General features: G+C 34.5%; 3 protein-coding genes and 1 pseudogene across 7 annotated transcripts; 2 read left to right on the top strand and 2 right to left on the bottom strand.

Annotated features, from left to right (window-relative positions):
* On the bottom strand, positions 4,906 to 6,598 carry LOC107614806. Its single transcript, XM_016316939.1, has 4 exons — positions 6,025 to 6,598; positions 5,696 to 5,748; positions 5,323 to 5,376; positions 4,906 to 5,229 (listed from the first exon to the last, which is right to left on the bottom strand). The coding sequence occupies exons 1-4, from the start codon at positions 6,596 to 6,598 to the stop codon at positions 4,906 to 4,908; spliced, it is 1,005 nt and encodes a 334-aa protein (XP_016172425.1).
* On the bottom strand, positions 7,410 to 8,731 carry LOC110267168 (annotated as a pseudogene).
* Positions 12,609 to 17,959, top strand: LOC107617331 (nuclear poly(A) polymerase 4). 2 transcript variants are annotated; one of them, XM_016319070.2, is made up of 12 exons: positions 12,609 to 13,023; positions 13,129 to 13,206; positions 13,763 to 13,870; positions 14,428 to 14,490; positions 14,576 to 14,737; positions 15,071 to 15,184; positions 15,299 to 15,361; positions 15,496 to 15,825; positions 15,928 to 16,092; positions 16,222 to 17,013; positions 17,291 to 17,367; positions 17,457 to 17,959. In XM_016319070.2, the coding sequence occupies exons 1-12, from the start codon at positions 12,910 to 12,912 to the stop codon at positions 17,482 to 17,484; spliced, it is 2,094 nt and encodes a 697-aa protein (XP_016174556.1). In that variant the 5' UTR covers positions 12,609 to 12,909; the 3' UTR covers positions 17,485 to 17,959. The 2 variants fall into 2 exon arrangements, with proteins under 2 accessions (XP_016174556.1, XP_020968043.1); XM_021112384.1 differs by lacking the exons at positions 12,609 to 13,023; positions 13,129 to 13,206 and having other exon boundaries at positions 13,765 to 13,868.
* Positions 19,471 to 22,559, top strand: LOC107617332 (putative FBD-associated F-box protein At5g38570). 4 transcript variants are annotated; one of them, XM_016319072.2, is made up of 4 exons: positions 19,471 to 19,561; positions 19,786 to 20,729; positions 20,849 to 20,998; positions 21,081 to 22,559. In XM_016319072.2, the coding sequence occupies exons 2-4, from the start codon at positions 20,454 to 20,456 to the stop codon at positions 21,417 to 21,419; spliced, it is 765 nt and encodes a 254-aa protein (XP_016174558.1). In that variant the 5' UTR covers positions 19,471 to 19,561; positions 19,786 to 20,453; the 3' UTR covers positions 21,420 to 22,559. The 4 variants fall into 4 exon arrangements, with proteins under 4 accessions (XP_016174558.1, XP_020968044.1, XP_016174559.1 ...); XM_021112385.1 differs by lacking the exon at positions 19,471 to 19,561 and having other exon boundaries at positions 19,570 to 20,232; positions 20,412 to 20,729; XM_016319073.2 differs by lacking the exon at positions 19,471 to 19,561 and having other exon boundaries at positions 19,570 to 20,729; positions 21,081 to 21,373; positions 22,314 to 22,559.

Below are 22,696 nucleotides of genomic sequence, written 5' to 3'. Positions count from 1 at the left end.
GTAGATACAATTTTTTTGGTATAACATTGTTAAAAATATATATTTTTAAATATTAAATCAAAAACCCTCTCCTAAAAAACTAATAAGCCTAACAACAAATAAAAAGAAAAAAGAAAACAATAAAGTAATGACTCATTAATAGTTGTTATCATAATGTAAAATAATTTTTCATAGTGAATTTTTTCTCCAAAAATCTTGACAGACAGCCGGAAGCCCGTAACCCTCTAATAAATAGAATTTAAAATATTCTCTTGCATATATTAAGTTTTTCTTCGTTTTTTCTTTAATTAAGAGTGAAACTGAACCCAAAACTTTTAAATAAAGATAAAGATATTATATTATTTAAATTATAATTTATTGGCAGATGGCAATTTTTTTTCATATCTCAATTTAAAAAAAAAAAGAAGATTAAATATCAATCCAACATAAATATCACAATTGTGATAGCTTTAATACGAGGAGAAAAGAAAGTAAACAACACTACATTACATCTGAAAGTTAGTAGCGATTATGGAACCGGATAGCAGTGGTTGTTAATCCGCTAATTGATAACGTGCGGCTAAACATTTAACAGCGGTTAATAGTAACTACTGGAATAACCACTGCTATATGGTATTTTATCGCGATATGTTTTTGCGGCGGTTCTAACCGCTACTAAATAGTAAACTAGACTACTTGGAGATAGCAACGATTCTGCAAAATGCCATCTTCTGAAAAGTTGTTTTTCTAATATAACAACAGGATTTTAATCGTTGCCAAATGTCATATTATGATTTTTTTTTGTTGTTTAAATCCGAATTTTCATATATAATTATTATTTTAATTCCTGTTACGTTCTTCCACTACGTAAGTTGCTTTAATTTATTAAAACAACCAATAACTAATCAAACTAAAAAACACAAAATAGAACAAAAATATTTACGCAAAAGTTAATCATTATAAGAAAAATTTGTCTTCAGTGCATCAATTTCTGTAAACAAGAAATTAATAACTCAAAAGTCATTAAACAGCGAACAATCAAAAAGTGTTCAGACTCAAGTTTCTCTATTTCCATTGACTTGATTCCATGATTTTTCATTCAGATCATTAGTGCCAGAAGATCATGTTGCACGGGATACGGTCGGTGCACTTCCCAAAGCTTCCAGATCCGCAGCTACGTTAGGTGACAAATTACCTCCTTGTTGCTGGATTAGGTATCTTAACAAATTTCTCATTGTCTGTGTCTTTGCCTTTTCCTCTGCTGCCTCTGCCTTTAGTACTGCTGCCTCTGTCTTAAGTTCTACAATCTCCTTCTGATACTCCTCAATTTGCACACTGGAGTCCGACTGCTGTGGAATATTAGGAAAACACTGAGTGGGACATGGCCCGAAACCCATTCCACGAACTCGTCCTGGGTGCTCCTTGCCAAGAACTTGTGCGAGGGAATCATTCTGCGAAAGCCCCTTGTGGGATGCGTCTTGGCCCTCAATATGCTCAATTGCTTCCTGTAGACATGTAATATTTGGAGTTACACTAATTTTAGATCTACAATTGTAAATTCAAAAAGAAAAGTGAAAAATTAAAGAACATGACTTACACCAACAACATGCGCATCTTCATTTATATACGTGCCATCCTTTTTTTTTATGTGACATGGTCAATATCTCTCCTCTACCAATAGGTATTCCCTGTCGTTGCTCCTATAACATTCATGTGGACACAATCATAGTTAAAAAAAATAATAGTTTACTTTATGAATTCAGACGTTGGCTTGATTTTTTTTAATTTATACTTGAATACAAACTCAAAATGCACTGATAGTACACGAGAAAACTCCAATCGTAAATTTGTGCACATTATTATGTAATAAATATTTTTTAATTCATGAATTATTTTTTACGTAATACGAAATCGAAATTATATCTAATGCATTAACTTACAGTGTTTGAAATATGTTTTTCAAAAAAAAAATTATTAGCGAGAGCTAGAATAGGCTTAACAAGGCAATGTTTAAACAAAAAATTTCAAGTTAAAAGTATATTGCAGCGGTTGAGAGAAAACTGCTGCAAAAAGTTCATCAAACATATTTGTCCATTCGATATTTTGCGGCGGTTAAAGCAAAACCGCGGCGGTTAAAGCAAAACCGCTGCAAAATGTGACTCTTTTAGTAGCCTCTTCCAAATTCGTCGTGCTAACCGCTGCCAGATTCTATTTAGAAATCGCTGCTAAATATCCGTCACTATCTGCTGATTTTCTTGTAGTGATAAGTGTTAATTGCTATGGATAAAAACAGTCCACTACATTAATAAACACAAATTCCAAAATATATCTCTAAATAAACAAATTTACTAATTAAGAGGATTGATAACTTAAAATCATACCATAAAAACAATATTCATGGACTTGCCGTAAATGAATAGTATTATTTATTTATTGTTGGTTTTTAACACCTAAACGGCTAAATCTTAGAAATGGGCAATATTTTAGCGAGTAAATCCCTAAAGTAGTTCCTCAGATTGAGCCCGTGCACCAATGTTACCCCTAACTTTCAAAATGCTCTAATTGCACCCTTCAGATTGAGCTCCGTGCGAAATTCTGATCCTTCCACCCAATTCCGGCGTGACTCAGCAGCCGGAGCGCTGAGTTGGCTGCTTATGGTCCACGTAGGCAGCCTTAAACGGCTAGCTGATGTGGAGTGTCATTAAAGAATCTCCGAATTTCCCGAATTAGTCCCTGTTACCAATTATAAACCCTAAAGTTGTTCTTCCCTCTTCCTGTGTGAATTGGTTCGTCGTCCAGCTCAAGCTTTTCTTCCCTCTTCCTCTTATTCTTCTTCTTCGTCCTCTCCCGCCATGAGTGACAGTCACGCTTCTCGAAGGTCGAATCGCTCATCTGCGACCAGAAACTGGAAAGGGAACAATGTGTGCAGCTGGCGTTCAGCAGTTCCAGAGTGGTGTGGTTGTGGGTGCAGGCCTATCCTTCAGTGGTCAGGGACGGAGAGTCATCCTAATAAGCCGTTCTTCGGGTGTCCGAATTATAACGTGAGTGCATTTACTGGCTAAAATTTCTAGTGTTGGTTAGTTGAGGTAGTTGTTTGATAAGGTTGATGCATATTTGCAGACTAGTGGAAAGATTTGGTGTGGGTTATTTGTCTGGGCAAATTCTGTACAGGATGAGGTGCCGTTGAAGTTTGATGAAGAAGATGAGCATGGTGTGATGAAGATGAACATTGCATGGAAGGTGGGCAAACTAGAAGCAGATGTGAGAAATGTAAAGCTGATGGTCCAAGTGCTTGGTTTAGGGGTATTCGTGTTATTTGTGTTTGTGTTGATGTTACTGTTGAAGGTTTGATTAGGCTGAGAACTGAAACATAGAACCAGTGTAATCCAGTTTATGAACAATGTAATTGACATTAGTTTATTTTTGATATATTGAATGACTATTTGGTTTTGTTTTTGTAAATATAATTGAACACCCAATTATGTTATGGATAAGAAACAACAGCAAAACCTTACATAAGGCATAATTCACAACTGAATGACAATAACACTAGTTCATATAAAATTCTGCAATAATGCATTGATGACAATAACAAGCAAAAAAATACTGAGCATTGTTTCAGCTAGATTTCAGAAACTTAGTTAGTATTTAAAAGTTGCAGAGGTGTCTATGAATCACCATGACCAAACAAAAAAGACTAAGATAATTATTTCACAAAATATTACAAACTTTCAGAATTTCAACCAAAAGCTAGGAACATAATCACTTCTTTTTTGGCGGTTTGAACCCTGTGGTGGGCACAAACTTGAGGAAGTTGGCCAGCCTTGCTGCAGTTGCCTCACTAGCTCCCTCCATTGGATTGAATGATGCAGAGCCAGTTGGAGTAGGTGACCTTCTTCTAAGTGGCAGTTTCCCAGGTCTTGTAGGTGTCTTCCTCTTTTGTTCATGCTCCTGCAATGCAGACAATACCTTACATAAGGCCTAGAAAATAAGATGATTGTCAAATAATAAAAACACATTACATGAAGCATTATTAAACACAATACCTTTTGGGAGTTTTCAGCTTCAGAGTATGAGGGCTGAGACAAATCAATCTCAGCCTGCTGGACATCCACTTCCACATGAGTGGCAGGAACAGGGGCAGATGCAGTAGCAGTAGCAGACGCTGTTGCAGTTCCAGAGCCTGTAGCAGTAGCAGAGGCACTTGCAGCTTGAGGTGCATTGGAAGTAGTTGTTGTAGCTGACGCAGAGGCAGTTGCAGTGACATTCTGAGCAGCAGCCTTAGGGTCTTTAGCAGCAGCCTCCGCAGCTTTCTTCTTCGCAGCCTCTGCAGCTTCAGCAGCCTTCTTCTTCTCACACCCTCTTTTTGTATGACCTTTCTGCAAGCAATACTTGCAAGTGAATGGTCGTAGCTGTCTCTTCAGAGTGGTGGTTGGCTTTGATTTCTTGCTAGACTGACCCTCCTCATCCGTATCCTTCCTTCTCTTGGTTTGGAGCTGTCCAGGTTTCCTCTTAACCAAAGGTGCCAATGGTCTGTTGTTCTCAGATCTTTTCTATAATTGTTGGCCAGGTAAAGGATTTATGTGGTGGGAGTAAGTGGCTTTGTACGACTCCATTGTGAGGAGCTTGTGGCAGAAATCCGCTGGCCACTTGTTCACTCTAGCAATAACAGCACATGCGTGCACACATGGGATTCCTGCAACACATGGGATTCTAGCAATATCAGCAATAATAATTAGGTGCATAGTTAATTAGACTCACTAGCCAAAGTACTTAAATAATTAAGTAACAGTTAAATACATTACCTGTTAGGATCCAAAACTGACAAGTACATGGCTTTTTTCCCAAATCCACTACATGGTGTGCATGGTGTCCATGTACCTCGAACTTCTCGTATCTGGTGTCTCCAGCCCATATTGGTTGCCATTACCCAGATTCCTTCCTCAGCTTCTCCAGTCTGCTCTTGATCACTGGGGAAAGTATCCCCACATGATTATCCAACTTCACTTTATTTTTGGCTATCGTCCTCATTACGAACATCCTAACCTCTTCCAGCAGTGTGATTATAGGCTTCCTCATAGCTTCCTTAATCTTTGCGTTGAATACTTCGCACGCATTGTTACATATTGAGTCTAACTTTGACTTGTGACTGAACTGAGATCTTGTCCAAGAATGTGTTGGCCATTTTTCTAGGTATGCCCAAGCCTCCGGATTTAGCCGCTTCAACTTTTCCCTATGTTCCCTGAATTCCTAAAAGGTTGTGGCTCGTGCACAATCCCACAGCAAGCCTCTTAGCTCCAGATCTTTCCATTGCTTGTTGAAATTCTTCCACAAATACCATACACAGAAACGGTGATGCACATTGGGCATCACCTCCTGTACAGCATTTATGAGTCCCTGCAACACAAAGTAGATGCAAATAATAATTAACTCAGATACAGCCGAGAGAAGTTTATAGAATACACAGTTATATGTTCACATAATAGATGTTGCTTTTTTATATTTTCACCATAGTAGACCCTGACTTTTAATATTTTCACCATAATAGTCCCTGATTTTGTATTAAACGCACCATATTGTCCCTAACTTTTGCTATCGTGCATCTAAAGTAGTTCTACTCACATATCAGCAAGCCTCTTATATGATCCAATATATTATAATATAGTGAAGGCAACCAAACAGAAAACTAAATCAGAAGGGATTAGCAGCCATGTACCTTTTGCATATCAGAAATGAAACACCAACCATGTGTCTTGTAATCTCCCAAATCTGCGTGCAATAGTTCTAGGAACCATTTCCAGTTGGCAGTGTTTTCAACTTCCACAATTGCTCATGCAATGACGTATATGTGGTGGTTTGCATCCTACGCAACAGCTGATAGAATCTGCCCTCCAAAGACAGTTTTCAGGAAAGCACCATCAAGTCCAATGAGTGGACAACATCCTGCCTTAAATCCATTCTTGCAGCCACTTAAACACACATACATTTTCTCAAATATGACATCACCATTTGGCTATGGGATGGTGCAAATTTGGACAGTTGAACCCGGGTTAGTCTTCAGCAGTGTCTCCCCATAGTCCCTCACCATTGCATACTGTGCCTTTTCATCACCATATACAAGGTTTCTAGCATCAGATAGTGCCTTTGAGATCGAGTTCCTATTCAATGACAGATCATACTTAGTCTTGAAGAAGGTGTTTGCATCACAATGCCTGAAGTTGGGATACTTTCTGTTTTTCTTCACCAGCTTAATAGCAACCCAGTTACGATTGGCTGTTCTGTTCTTATCCTCCCTTGCACAGCTATGATCATCTCTGAAAGTTTTCACTTGCCAGCAAGTATCGTCTCGATCCTTGGAAGCAAAGATAACCCAACTGCATTCCTTCACCTTGCAAACTGCCCTAAGCCTCTTCCTATCATTTTTATTGAATCGAATACGCATTCCCTCCTGGATGGTGTACTCCCTAACAGCCTCTTTAAAATCCCACTTCGTATTAAACTTCATTCCAACCTCTAAGTGAAGCTCCCCAAACTTAGCCCCCTCTCTAAAAACTGGAAACACCTCATCAGACTCGGTCTCCTCTTCTAATTCGTCTTCAAAATTGGGTGGGGTTTTCATCTCCAATGAATGTCAATAGTTGGCACCATCAAAATTGGTCCCAGGATCGTATGCATCATAATCATTATTCTTATCAATTCCTACTTTCCCAAAATCCACTTCAACATCAGAATTAATCTCCACAAAAGCATCGTCATCAACACAAATCTTCTCCTTCATCTTATTATTCCCCTTACCCTTATCCTGTGAATCACTCTTATTACTTGTTTTCTTCTTACGTTTTACCTTACGTGAAGGAACAGGGTCCGCAGCACATGAATCAGATGAGCTGTCTTCCCTTACTGGTTTATAGGGCTCATCTTCTGAACTATCATCAGAACTAGTGTTAAACCCGTGCGATGCACGGGCTTATATTTAAATTTGATAAGTTAAATTAAAAATAATATTTTATAACCATATATTTTTTAAATTTAGTATAACACTATCATCGTCGTTATATAATAAACGTGTTAAATATGTTGTTTTATCTTTATTCAAAGTAAAATATAAATAGAAGAGTTTGAAGTTTATAATATTCTTGAACCATAAGGAGGGAGACATAAAAAAATAAGAACATATATAACTGTAATAATAGCATGTTAATTTTACACTAAATTTTATATCAAAAAGCTAATAAAAATTTATCGACAACCTAGTATCTTACTAACTTCATTAGAAAAGCAATTGGCATAGGATGTTGTGCTCCTTGTTACACATTTTATTTTAAATTTGAAAAAAGAGTTATAGATAAATTAGTTATATCTATAGTAAATATTTGTACAAAAGTGTAAACCATAACATGCTATTAAAATGAAAATAATATTATTCTTACCTAAATATTATTAAAAACCTATTTGAACACGACATTTGTTGTTGATGACTTTGGATTGCCGTCTTCGTCTAGAATTAAAACCCTGAGGCCACTGCGACTCTTAATTCTTGACAAAGCAACATAAAGTTGTCCATGGGTGAACACTGATTTTGGCAAATAAAGCCGTACATGTGATAATGATTGACCCTGACTCATGTTAATGAAAATTGTCTCCGTTGGAACTTAAATGGCAATCCTGAATCTGAAGAGATCAAGTTCATTCTTGGAATGTACACTTTATCTCCAATATTTCTATCAGTCACTAATGTCACTCCAATTACGTTGCTGCAAAGTTCGTTAACTATTAATCTTGTCCCGTTACATAAACCTGAAGTCTGGTCTATGTTTCGCAGTAGCATTACAGCGACTCCTAGCTTCAAAGTCAACTTGTGATTGGGTAGTCCCAAACATTTGATGTTATTTAGGAACTCTGGTGTGAACCACTCTTGTTGTACATCTTCATTCTCATCAGCTTGACATGTTGTGTCAGAGCTCAAATACTCCTTTTCCATCCCTGGAAAGATTGTCAAGACAAAATTGTTTACCTTCTCGACACTCTCAAGCGTGGGTGCAAGAATTGCCCTACTATGAAAATACCTGTAATCTGACATGTTTTGCAACAAATTTGGATATATAAAGTCTACCAAATGAGAGAGAGGGTCATCAGTAGTTGTAATCAATAGATCATCTGGGATTTCAACTTTTGATTCATCACCAACAACAGAGCCAATATTTCCATTTCCAACATCAAGTATCCAATTAGCAAATCTCTTCATTTCACCTTCATCTTGATCCGAAGAAGACATTAGAAGCCTCATATTCGTATGCAGTTTCAGAACCTTACAAAATGACCACAGATGGGATGAGTTAATAGCGAATGCCAATATATTGTGTCTACTTCTTTTCGGAATCACCAGAAGTATCTGTCTGAAATCACCTCCTAGAACAACAACCTTACCACCAAATGGTTGATGTGTCTTATGTTGATCGGTAACTGACATAAGATCCCTGAGCATCCGATCAAGTGCTTCAAAACGTCAGTTGTACCTTCCCTCGCATACAACATATTGAGAACTCAAAATTGGATCCTGTTTTGGATTTCTCTGATCTCTCCTCATACCACATCATGGCGTCGCAATGCCGACAAAAAAATTCTGGGTCACCAATATCTATCACATCTAATAATCACCAAGATAATAAATTGTTTCAGTTATATCTGCAACAAATACTTTATATAAAAATATACCTTTCTTTCACCATGTTAAGTATAAAAATAATATTTATAAAAGATTACCGAAGAATGCAATTTATGGATTAAAAAGATGAAATCATATAATACAAGTTCATTGTGCCAACCTCAAGATTTAAGTTTTACATGCACGTTAATCAAACAATAAAAATTACAATAAATCAATGTTCAAATACAAAAATGATCATATATAACCATATCTTAGTTTGAATTTTAAAACTTGAACACTAAACAATAATTTTTTGTTTATAAAAAACATAACAATAGTAAATAATAAAGTGCTGATATTGCTACTTCTTAAATTACCTGTATTCTCAGCAACATCGAATATGGCTAGGTATTCAATTTGCACAGAATCATCTAATATAGTCGTGTTTTCAGTAATATCCTCAACTTCTTCAAAAATTTTTGAAAGATTTATAGTCAATTCCTTCAAGAATGTTTTTCTTTATATTAGGTGTCTTTCTTTTTCAGCTATGCACACTTCTTCTAATTCTTTAGTATCTAAATTTGAATTAGATGTACTTGCTCCTGTAATCATTAGAGATAATACATCAAGTACTTTATATTATAAAAAAAGAAAAATAAATATATGTTAAATGTTTGAATCAGTTGAATTATGAATATATATTATGAAGGTAGTATTAAAGATAAAAGAAGTAAAATTTTAGCTTTGTGATAATTACAATCTATCATGCTTATCTTACCACTATTAAAAAAATAAAGTAGTACACATATGACGGCGTTTGTTTTTTGTTTACATGTCCATCAAAACATAGACACAGGAGTACACAGGAGTACATGTATGGTGTTTGTTTAGTGAGACAAAAATGATGAAAGACATAGTCATACACAAACACCCATTAAAAACATGTATTTTGTGTCTCTCTAAAATGCTGAAACACTAATTTTTAATTTGAAACACTAATTTTTTTACAATTTTTTCTCATGTCTAACTTACCAAATAAAATATAAAATTAGTGTCTTCTTATACCAAATAAAATATAAAGATTTGTATACTATAAAGATTAGAGGACTCCTCATCAGAAGACATCAACATCACTGGGATCTTGCTACCCTGCCCCCTTTTCTGAGCCTTTGTACCTCCTATCCCAGTGGCAGACCTCAGGCAATACCTCCTATGAATTTTTGTTTGATTTGGTTTCGGGGTGTTCTTGGCCTTCTTTTTAAGTTTTTGTTCAATCGGCACCTTAACAAATGCTTTAACCCCTTTCTCCCTAGGTCGACTCACATTAGCAGTAGGATTCTTTTCATCATTTGGCCTAGCACCATCGTGTGGGGCAGCTGCAACATTTTCCTTAGCTTGCGTCCCAAAGTCCCTTACTTGATCATCAATGTGTACCATAACCTCCTTCCCTTCTATTAGTTCAGGTGACGAAACCTCATGTTCAATGTAGATATCAACAAGACCCGCATTCTGTGAACCCATCTCACACATCTCTCTTAGGTCTGCATCACTCTTTAACTTCCTCAATCCCTCCCCTATGCTCTTTCCTGGTACAAGCCACCAAACTTCCTTCATTCTGTCATAACCTAGCTCCTTATAATAATTTCTCAGGTAAAATACATCCAGCCTATCCACCTCAACATCACCAAGGCAGTTTCTGTTGTCCGGATAGTAACCAATCTTTTCATCTACACCATTTTCAAAAGTTCCTCCATGATGAAACATAATGTCTAGTACTTCATCCATCTGCGAGATAAGTAAACAAACAAATTAAACACATGCAATACTAACTTCTGACCATAACTAGAGAACTGTATCATTAGAGGAAACAACTCTTCTTGGATACATAAAAAAAACAGAGCAACCCAAACCCCATGCTAACAGCGTAACCACAAAAAACCTAACAACATATAAATCTAAACAAAACACCAAACGAAGATGAAATCTCCTACAATCAACACACCACGTGAAGAGCCATCAATAAAAATTCAAAAAAAAAAAAAAAAAACTTCAACCACACATTGTATTACTGACCTTGTTGTAGCTGACGATGACGATACCCTCTGCTTCAACAACTTCGTACATGTGGTGTCCTTCCTTCTCCTGCCAATGAACTCAGTCAAGAACGTGCCCTAACATCACAGCGTTCTCTTTCGTCCAAAGAAGAAACGTTTGAAGAGAAGTAGGAGAAAGACTAAACGAATGATCAACCCTCTCCCCAAGCAACCTTTTAATTTTCCTCCAGGGCAAAACGACGTCGTCCTGATTCATTAACACCCTCCAGGCAAAACGGCGTCGTTTAAGGCTGCCTACGTGGACCATAAGCAGCCAGCTCAGCACTCCGGCTGCTGAGTCACGCCAGAATTAGGTGGAAGGACCAAGATTTCGCACGGAGCTCAATCTAAAGGGTGCAATTATAGCATTTCGAAAGTCAGAGATAACATTAGTGCACATACTCAATCTGAGGAACTACTTTGAAAATTTACTCATATTTTAGCTGATTTCAACCAAATTCCTTCGAGAATATTATTTTGCCACATAAGTTGTTTCCAAAATAGTTGTTAAGTGTAATTTTTATATATATATTTTTTAAGTGGAAATTTAAGGATGGGTATAAGCCAAATCTGGCTATAACAATTTAGGCCTTGTGACGCATTTAACTAGTGTGAGACGTGAGTTTAGTCTATAAATATTAAACTTCACTTGTTATTGAATTTTTAAGAGAAACTAAGAGAAAAAAATGTGAGAGAAGATATTATATGATAATAAAAATCTAATTTAACGATATGAATTAAGGAAAAAATTGAAAAAAAATATTCATAATTGTTTCTACTATTTTCTTTTTTTTTTTCTTTTTTTCTTTTGTGTGCCGCCAATATAAATGACTTTCTTGACCTAAAATCAATGGTAAGTTGGGGTTTAAAAGACGCCATGCACATTGAAATTAGTACATTAAACAAACCAATGTATGTAATTATACAAAATGGTCCTCACCTGAACTGAATTAGCTAACAAGGGTGCTGTTTGTTTGATATTTATATGTGTTAATGTTATTGCTATGATTTTGCAGAGGGGACCATTTTTTTTTATATCCAACCAAACAGTAGGTAACATCGGACCATGACTCTGACCACTTTGGTTAGTTGTTTTTAAATCACTATTTATGGTATTAAGATCTTTTTTTTGGTCAGGGTAGACTTTTGTTTTTTAAATAGCAGGAGCTTGATTAAAAAAAATCAGAATAGTAATTTAAAGATCTTTTGTTTTTTAAATCACTATTAAGTTTTTTTAGTTTAGATGGTTTTTTTTATTTTTTAGAGAAAATGGGCTTGTGATTGAGTTGTTTCAGCTTTGTTCATGTCAACATTTATCCGAAAGTTGCTTTTTCAGAGCCCAATTTGGTTTAAATGATCCAGTTATAAAAAGTAATAAAAAAATGTTGGGTTAGAAAATAAAAGATTTTTCAAATTCGCGACTCCTTGTCCTACGGATTAACCTAATTTGATGTGTTTTGTTTGGGATTTGCATCTTTTAAATTTTAAATTTAATTTTAGAAAATAAAATAGCACTAGTAAAATCAGAAAAAATATCTTTTTTGGGAAGCTATAATTTACATCTTTTTTTTAAAAAATTTTTTTCCTTAAAAAAAAAGATATTTTTCATGTAATAAATCAATAAAAAAGTACTTTTATATTGTTATATCCAAACATAATTGATAAATAAAAAGATCTTTTTACATGAGATACCAAAATATAAAATTACTTTTACTTTTTCATAAGATCTTTTAAAAAAGATAACTCAAAAAAATATCTTTTCTTAAAAAACTCACCCAAATAAATCCCTAATAAATAATAAATTTGAACTTGAAAGATAATTTTTAAACAAAATAGTGCAATATTAGAAGAGTCTTATAAGGGAAAAAAAAACGAACATAAATATATGAGAAAAATCGGTCTTTTAGGGCTCTCTCTTTCTCTCTCTCTCTCGGTTGCTCGAAACATTTGTTTCAATCTCTTCTTCCTTAACCTTCATTACATCCCCTTTTCACTGCTTCCAATTCCCTCTTTCTTTTCCTTCCTTTCTTTATTCTTTCCTTATTACTCTTTTCAATTCACTTCTTAAATTTCGATTATCAATCGTTCTTTTTAGTCGTTTATTGTGTTTGATTCCTTTGGACATTTTTGTTTTTGAAAAAAAAAAAAAAGAATTTTTCCCCTTTTCCCTTTTGGTTTGGTGTTGAAATCATGGGAAATTGCGATGAAGTGGGAGCATCGTCGAAGCAATACGGTGTGACGAAGCCAATTTCAAAGGCTGGCCCAACGGTTGCTGATATCCAAAGGACTAAGGAATTAGAGAAGGTTTGTGTTTAAATTCACTGTTTATGCTTTTGTTTATATTTGTTAATTAAATCAAATCAAATTAATTTTCTGAGAATTGTTTTGGTGGGTGTTTCTTCATGCAAGTTTCTGGTTGATTCTGGGCTTTACGAGAGCGAGGAGGAAGCTGCCAAGAGAGTAGAGGTTCTTCACCGACTTGGACAGGTAAACGCCTTAGTGGAATCAAAAAAACGATTTTTTTTTTATGTTATGTATATTTTGATTATTACACTTTTTGTTTAGATATATAGTATTATTGATGATGATGGTGCCAATTTATGTATGTTCGGCTTTATTAGTGTAGTTGTTATCAACATGCTACTGATAATTGATTGTAGTTATCAAATACTATATAATTATCTAATATATTATTTGTGTAATCACTTTGTTACTTTATCTTGTTTTGCAACAAGAATGTAGTTCATCTGAAGACTTAAATGGTAAGAGCATTCAATCATAAACTGAGTGCTTATGGTTTCATAGGATATGAAGACCTATATGGTAGACTATATATGTGAGATAACCTAACTCTAACCTCATAGTTTTCTTGTTAACAATTAAGGTTGTTGACTTTACCCTTTAAGTTGTGCCCTGTGGTTGCACTTTAGTGGAGCAAATCTTTACAATTGTGATTGTCATGTTTGCAATGATGTGTGGTATACAAGATTCAAAGCCTTCAAAGTAACTGTTATTGCTTATGATTTGTTTTCCATTTTCTTAGGTGTTAAAAAGTTGGGTGAAGATGCTTACCCGCAGAAGAGGATACACTGATCAAATGGTTGAGGATGCAAATGCCGTTATATTCACTTTTGGTTCTTATCGACTTGGTGTGAGTTTCTTTCTTCACCAACATGCACATCTTATTTTTTCTTTTTGTTTTTAAAACTGTTGAAAGAAGATCACGAAGCACAACTTTATGTTTTGATGTATTCTTTGCAAATTTAAAGATGTTCTTAAAGTATCTTTCGTCTTTGTACAATGTTTTAGGAGCATAATAATCTTGATTGCATGGGATATTGATAAACTTTTGATTTGATTGATAGTCAAACTTAGACCATTAATTTTACTACTTTGATGCATGTGATAAATTAAACTCCCTCTTTGGTGTAACTTCTAATATGTTTCCCAATATTTCCCAATGTAGAGTAATTTGTACGTAGTAGGCATGGCCTATTGTTAACTGTTGTAAAATTTTTAATTGTAAGTTGTGCGTGAAGCCGAACTCCAATCTTACAATACTTTTAATTGTAAATTGTTTCCATTCCTTTAATGAGAAATTGACTTCTTCACCTGCTTCCATGGAGTAAAGAAATTGCCAAATTGAGCATGTATTTTCCCATAGTTATTTGTAATCCCCTTCTTTTTTTGAATTTTTCTATGATGTAGGTTCATGGTCCTGGGGCTGACTTGGATACTTTATGTATTGGGCCATCTTATGTTAATCGAGAGGTAGATCGATACTGCAAATAAGTTGATTATCTTCATGGAATTGATTCTAAAATTTCAATTCTAATATTTAATATTTTTTCTTCAGGAGGATTTTTTCTTTGCATTGCATGACATCCTTGCTAACATGGAGGAAATAACAGAACTGCAACCAATTCCAGATGCTCATGTCCCAGTAATGAAATTCAAGTTTGATGGAATATCGATTGATCTACTTTATGCAAGTATTTCTTGTTTAGTTGTGCGTGATGTAAGTAAAAAAGTTTTGTTCTTCAACTTTTTTCCCCACTTAAAAATATGTTATAATGTCCAATCAGGTTTTAGTTCTAATTAGTACTGTTTCTTTTCAAATCAAGAAAATAAGCATATGTGAATATCAAGAACGGCCTTTTTAGCATTCAATTTGCTTACAAATGAATCTTTTGCTGCTAAATAAGTGTTCTCGATTTGATCTTTGATGCATTTAGGAGGTCAAAGATGTTAGAATTCAATTATTTTCTTTATACGATTGTATCATTATCATGAGTTGATTCTTTATTTTTTGTCCTGTATATTGGAACCTTTTTCCTATGAATATGCGCAGGACTTGGACATAGCAGACGTTTCTATTCTACAAAACATTGATGAGCCAACAGTACGAAGTTTAAATGGCTGCAGGGTTGCGGATCAAATTCTTAAGCTTGTTCCAAATGTTGAGGTATTTTTTAGGATTATTATTTTTTATTTTTCAAATCACACATTCCCCATAATTTGTTGTGTACCATAAAAATTCTGACATGCTATTTTTTTTTTTTTGCTGGCTGAACCAAAGAATTTTCGAACAACACTTCGTTGCCTAAAGTTTTGGGCGAAAAGGAGAGGTGTCTATTCCAATGTGAGTTATACTTTATTGGTTGCATTTCATTAATCATGTTATGTCATGTTAGATTTGATTCCCCAGAAATATGATTAGTGGCTCAGTGGTATTTGTTTATTATTTCTGTATTTACTTTTGCATACTTATTTCAGGTTACTGGTTTTCTTGGCGGTGTTAACTTGGCCCTTCTTGTGGCTCGAGTGTGCCAATTATATCCAAATGCAATTCCAAGCATGCTTGTCTCTCGATTCTTTAGGGTGTATACACAGTGGCGGTGGCCAAATCCTGTCATGTTATGTCCTATAGAGGAGAATGAGCTGGGGTTTTCTGTTTGGGATCCTCGTAAAAATCCTCGTGATCGAACCCATCATATGCCAATCATTACTCCTGCTTATCCTTGTATGAATTCTAGTTATAATGTTTCTACAAGCACCCTTCGTGTTATGATGGAGCAGTTTCAATATAGCAACAAGATATGTGGGGTAATACTTGTTAGTTATTATGTTCTTGAGTTTTTCAGAAGTCTATTAGATTTTAAGCTATAAATAATGACTTTGCTTTTGTTAAAAAAAAAAAAAATTTAGGAAGTTGAATTGAATAAGGCTCAATGGACTGCTCTATTTGAGCCCTATGCTTTCTTTGAAAGCTATAAAAACTACTTGCAAGTAGACATAGTTGCTGCTGATGTTGATGACTTGCGTGCTTGGAAAGGTTGGGTGGAATCACGCCTTCGACAACTAACTTTAATGGTATGTCTACTTATTTATGATGGTCAAATGAGGAATGTTTTAAAGGGGTTGCCATGTTGAGTAATTTTCGGGGGAGAACATCAACTTGATTTCTTTGTCTCATTAAATTCATTTGGATTTTATTGACAGATTGAGCGTGATACTTTTGGGAAGTTGCAATGTCATCCCTATCCTTATGAGTATATGGATATGTCAAGGCAGTGTGCACATTCTGCTTTCTACATGGGATTGCAACGGAAGTCAGGGGAGATTGTTCAAGAAGGTCAGCAATTTGATATACGTGGGACTGTTGATGAGTTTCGACATTCAGTTAATATGTACATGTTCTGGAAGCCGGGGATGGACATTTATGTTTCTCATGTTCGTAGAAGGCAAATCCCATCCTACGTGTTTCCTGAGGGTTATAAACGATCTCGACAGTCAAGGCCAACTGGCCAACTGGACAATCCTCATAAATCATCTCATGAGGATATCTCTGGAACTGAACATTGTGAAAGAAACCCAAAAAGGAAGTATGTTGATAAGGTGGGTGTGAAACAGGATATTGCAGTGAAAAAACAATTTAGTGTTCCGATGGATAGCTTCGCTAGAAGCAGGTTGAGCATGGGTTTTAGTGGTTTAACTGCTGAGATGCACAATAGTGGCCATGATATGATTGAGAGGACAAAGTCTCCTGAATCTGACACTGAGTGTGCCTCAAATTCTAGTGTGGTTACCTCTCTTACAAGTGATGGTGGTTCCTGTGAAGATGTTGGGTCTACACAAATAGCAGTTTCAGTTGAAGATCACAAGGGTGTTGACGGGACGATCAGTGGCAGGTTTCATGATACGGTGTGTGGGATACATTCTGTCTCACTAGTGGAAAATGAAGTGCCTAGAGGAAATGAAGTATTACAAAACGAGCTACAACAACAGTTGGAGGTTTTGGCTTTCAATTCCTTATATAGCTTTATCCATTTCTCATTAGTCCAATCATTTGATCAGCTCTTAGTTTTTTGATATTACTATAATTAGTTGTTGTGCCATCTTAGTTTTAAGAATTAATGTGCTAGTGCATTCATCAACTGCTTTCTATGTTACCACTATTACTTAGATGTCGTGAACTTCCTATTTCTGTATTTCATATGATGGACTACATTGAGCACTGACCAATTTACTTGTATTTTGTGTTTTTCTTTTTGGGGGCTTTATTGTGAAGCCAAATCAAATGCCAGGGATGGTTCTTAATTCTAAAGGAAGCATCGACTCGGATGCTGTGCAAAAACCAATCATAAGGCATGTTTTTTAGTTTAATTTGTGATTTCTATACTTGTCTCTCTGTCTTTTGTCTTTTATGAGTTCACTTGTTCCTCCATATATGGCAGGAGATTGAGACCTTGTGCAATGAAGTAAGAGGAGAAAGCCAGTAGTTCAGGTAAGTATTAGTTTAAATGCTGGCTTTCATTTCACTAATTTTTTCAGGCTTGCATGGTCTCTCTCAAGCATGCAAAAGTGGATAATTGACATTAAGCTGAAGAGCTGGGACAAGAATTAGTCTTGTCCTTTCTACAGTTCGTAGTTTCTGCGTGTCATGATGTCTATGTTTACTCTTAATCTAAGGTTTTAATAGGATACCCCCTCAACTTAGTACATATTTACAGTTTATGGCCGTTTCTTCAATGTTCTTTGATCCTACTGATGTTGAGTGTGGGTTACTCATTCCTTTTTCTTCTACCTTTTGGAGATAGTTATAGTGATAGTGTGGGGTGGGGACTTTGACTTTTGTTTTCTAGAAAGAACACACATTTATGAGCAATATATTTTTATATGTACTTCATTTGAGAGGATAGTTTAGTACAATGTTATAGACTCTACAATCTTGATTCTTTGTACATTTCTTGCTTTATCCTAGTACACTATTAGGGACCAAAAACCAAAAACCGAAAAAAAAAAAAAAAAGAAAACAGCACAATTGCACAAATGATATTTTGTATCTAAAACAACCAATAACACTGCGTGAGAAGATGCTTTATTTAGAAAAGAAGATAACAAAAAATGGAACTTTATTTAGAAATAAGAATTAAAAGGATGAATAAAAAAATAGTTTCGAGTAGGGGTGATGATAAATTCAGATTTCGATCAACCTGAAAATTTGATCCCGAATGGGTGGTAGTTAGATCAAATTACAAGGAAAGTTACAAACTCGTGAATATGATCTAACTAGATTAAGACTCACATCATGCATAGAGATAAATTATTTATATTATTTATATAATATAAATTTAGAAGTTAATTTGTAAAATTTATTGTATTACAACTAAATAATATTAAAAAAATATAAATTGTTGAAAGAAAAAGAAGTGATATATAGACGACAAATACACTATATAACTTATAAATACAACTACACAAAAAAATAGAAAAATTAATGAATACAATCACATAATACATACGTTTAGCAAATTTTAAAAAAATTATTGTCATCAACTAAATTCTAGTTGTGTAAAAAATTAGCAAGAATGGAGAAGGAGAAAGAGAAAGTGGTATGAAATTATGTGAGAAGAGATAAAAAAAATGTGTAAAGTAAATGCTGATTTATATAATAAATATAAGAATGAGTGATGGGTATGAAATGAGAAGAGAAGGAATTATATTTTAATTAAATTTTTACATGTTAAAAAGAATTAACATTAACATTAAAAACAATAGTGTAACCTACATAAAAATAAAGGGTAAAAGAATATGAAAAGTTAAAGCTTAAAGAAAATCCTATAATATTATAAAAAGATAAGTTATTACGAGGAGATAAAAGTACCATAACAAACCTATGACATAATGCAAAAATAGAAGTTTATGACACCTAGGAAAAAAAATCTTATGTGATAATATAGAGTAAAATCAAATGTCTAAAAATGATTGTGAAATTATCTTGTGCTTTCTTTTAATATATTATAATAAATAATAAAAAATCAATTAAAGTTTATTCATTTGATTTTGTATAATTATTTTTTATTTTAATTTTTTAAATAGTTATTTTTTTTATTTTTTAATTTATATTTAAATATTATAGTACAATGATAAATCTATTAGATAACATACAAGAATGAATATTATTAATGTTTTGATAATTAAAAATAATATTTAATTTTTTAATTTTATTTTTCATGAATCATAATTTTTAATAATGTTATTACAACTAAATGATATTAAAAATATATAAATTGTTAAAAAAAAAGTGATATATATTTTTGGTTCCTAAAAAAGTGATATATATAAAGTGACAAAGATAATATATAACTTACGAATACAATTAGATAAAAAAATAAAAAAACTAATGAATACAATCGTAGAATCATATAAAAGAGGGCCCAAAGGCCCAAAGAAATGCTAAATCCTACTGAGAAAGTAAGAATTATACACTGTTGTAACTCGTGAGTAGCTGCATGACCGAGCAAGTAGCAAGACTCAACCCACACGGCATGATATGCAGGTTCTATCTTTTGTATTTGAGATGTTGATTTTGAATTTGTTTCTTTATTTATCCACTTAATTTTGCATGTTCGGTTCATGTACATTGATTCACGTAGATTGATTACCATTCACACATTTACTTATATGTACACAATGTTAGACTTATGCTGTGCATGAAAAGGTTTTCAATCCCAAACAAATCCAGCTCAATCGGTTCATTGATTCCTTCATTTACATTTTCAGTAGTGTCGTCAAAATTGACAATGCCGAAAGGGAAGCAAAGAAAAGTAGAAGAGGAGGAATCAACAAGAACAGGAACCCCCAAAATAGACCTAATCAGTAGCTTACCGGATTCCCTGCTTTGCCACATTCTCTTGTTCCTCCCAACAAGATGTGCCATGGCCACCAGCATCCTCGCTCTGGAAGGATCTTCTAGTGTTGGACTTAAACAATAGTGAAGAGAATCCTTATTATCTGCCTGGTGGGACACATCGATTCATTGCTTTCGTCAATGCAGTTTTCGCTCAACGCAAGGCTCCCCATGTCAAGAAGCTTCGCCTCGCTTGTGTTATACCTAGAGGTGAAAAGAAAACCATCAAAACATGGATTCATACTGTTGTTGGACCCCACCTCCAAGAACTATTCCCCTTTCAATGAGTTTGGAAATCAACGTATCAATTGCCTGAAGAGGTATTAACCAGTGCATCACTCGAGTCTCTTGTTTTGAAAGGCCATGTGTTTTTGACTGTTTACGATGGATTGTTGATTTGCCATCCCTCAAGAACCTAGAGTTGGATCTCAACTATGTGGACCCAGACTTTGTTTTACTTGGTTGCCCGGCTCTTGAAAATCTCGAGCTCATTTTACAGGAATCGTTCCCACTTAATGCGAGCCAACCTCCTGAAATCCACATGCCTGATTCCTTGAAGCGGTTAACCTTAATGCAAGATATATTCGGAGAAGATATTAATGATATTGAGGATCTTGTGATAGACACCCCGTTACTCGAATACCTAAGTATCAAATTATGGGCAAGATGCCTGCAGGTTTCAATTAGCGATTATCCCAACATGGTGGAAGCTCATCTTGATATTGATCAAGACCAAGAGCTGGTTGGTTGGGTGCTTCAGCTTCTCAAGGCACTCCGCCAAACTAAACTGTTGGACTTGAGACTTTCCACTATGAAGGTAATATTCTTATTGTAATTCTGTTGTCCATTAAACGGATTACTCGATGTACTTATTCCAGTTTTTGGTGAATTTTAGTTATGTGTTGTGTTTATTATCTTCTTATCTTCTACACACAGTGCTTGCTTCGTGCTCCTGCTTTTGAGTTGCCAGAATTTTCCCGTTTACATAATCTAGAGCTTCAAATTCCATATTTCAACTCCGGATATCTGATAAAATTGCTTCATAACTGCCATATGCTTCAAGTTCTCACTCTTCATAATCGGGAGGTATGATCACTTCTCTAGTTTAGCTGTGTCTATTTATGTTCATTACTTGCATATTTTGATAAGTTTTGTTTATTGTTGCCAGAAATTTTCCACAGTGGAACCTGAGGAACCTAATTGTTGGACACTGCCAATGAAGGATCCTGATTGTGTTATATCACATCTCAAGATTTTTGAATTTAATGGATATCAAGACTCTGCAGATGAATACGCATTTGTTGCATATCTTTTAGAGAGAGGACCTATTTTGAAGACATTGAAAATCTATGCTCATCGAAATCTTGGCCTAAAGTATAAACATTGCATCCGCCAGGCATTATCTACCATACCGAGGAGCTCCAAAACATGCAAATTAAAAGTAGCCATCGGTTACATATGGTACAATCTCTCACCATCTCTATTCTCTCTTCGTGTTTTGCCTTAAAAATAGTATTAAATGAAAGACTGCATCTTTGGTCCAATTTATGCGTCAATATGACTTGTGTTCCTCAAATATTTGTTGAAGCTTTTGATTACTTTTTATAAGGATTAATTTGTCTGGTCTTGTTCCTTGGGCATGGAAAAATGAGCTCTTCAAATCATTGCTAGGGTTTGGTTTGGTTTGGTGGTTCTGGAATTTGCTTGTACCTTCTCCCTCAATGTCATAGAATATCTTTGACTTCTTTGGTGTTTGTTTCGCAAAACATACAGAAATTTTGCCCATTAGAATATGCATAATTTTCACAATTCAATATTTTTTACTTTTTTGGTGGTTGTTTCACAAAACATACAGGCCGTTTTTTATGAATATATTAGCAATGCAGTAAAATGGTTTATTGTTTATTAATTGTGAGTATTTTAGCCCCAAAGTTATGTTCTCCACTACATAATATTTTTCCCCTTTGATATATACTCTGCTGTTTAATTATGTTATTTACTTTTAACATGTAGAGCTTTATATACAAAAAAAACATATATTGTTTGGATGTAAATAGTTATTCAAACTCTAAATGTCATGGTTTGTAATAAATGGGTTCTCTAACTGGGAATTGAATTTATAGTAACTCTTTATGGAAGAATTTCATAGCACAATATTGCAGCCTATATTATTATGCATTTGCCAGTTTTGTTTTAGTCTTCCCCATATCAACATGCCCGTGGTGCAGTCCTTTTCATCATTAATAGAAATTTATCTCGCTGCCTGGTTTGCAATGCAACAAGTCTATGGTCAAAAGATTGTTGTTTAGTTAATCGTATGCTTTTAATTTCAATAGAAATGACATTCAAGAGGCAATAATTATTGTTTAATCTAACTATTTCGGTGGTGAGAATATTGAAGATCAGGTACACAAGCTTCCCTCCTCTTTTGGTTCGGGAAGGGTAGATGCATCAACCTTTCCCCTACAATGCTCAAATCACCATATGTATTTAACACTTTTGAGTAGATGACAGCTTCCTTGCCTTGTAGTAATGTGTAACTAACTATTGCTATAATGAACAATTGGAAATAGATGTAATGGGATTAGAGGAACTTCCACCATATGTTTTGATACATATGAATGATATGATGTATAGTATTAATGCATGCTTATTATTTTATATGAATAATTGATTTTTTTTATGTTAATAAAATATGATAATGTTCAAGTCTCTTTCTATACATACACAATAATTCAATATACAATAGATTCCTAAATTAATCAGCCTCAAAGAAGAAATTGA

This window comes from Arachis ipaensis, chromosome B09 (genome assembly GCF_000816755.2).
Source record: "Arachis ipaensis cultivar K30076 chromosome B09, Araip1.1, whole genome shotgun sequence".
Taxonomy (NCBI): Eukaryota; Viridiplantae; Streptophyta; class Magnoliopsida; order Fabales; family Fabaceae; genus Arachis; species Arachis ipaensis.
This window is presented reverse-complemented; position numbering and strand designations above follow the sequence as displayed.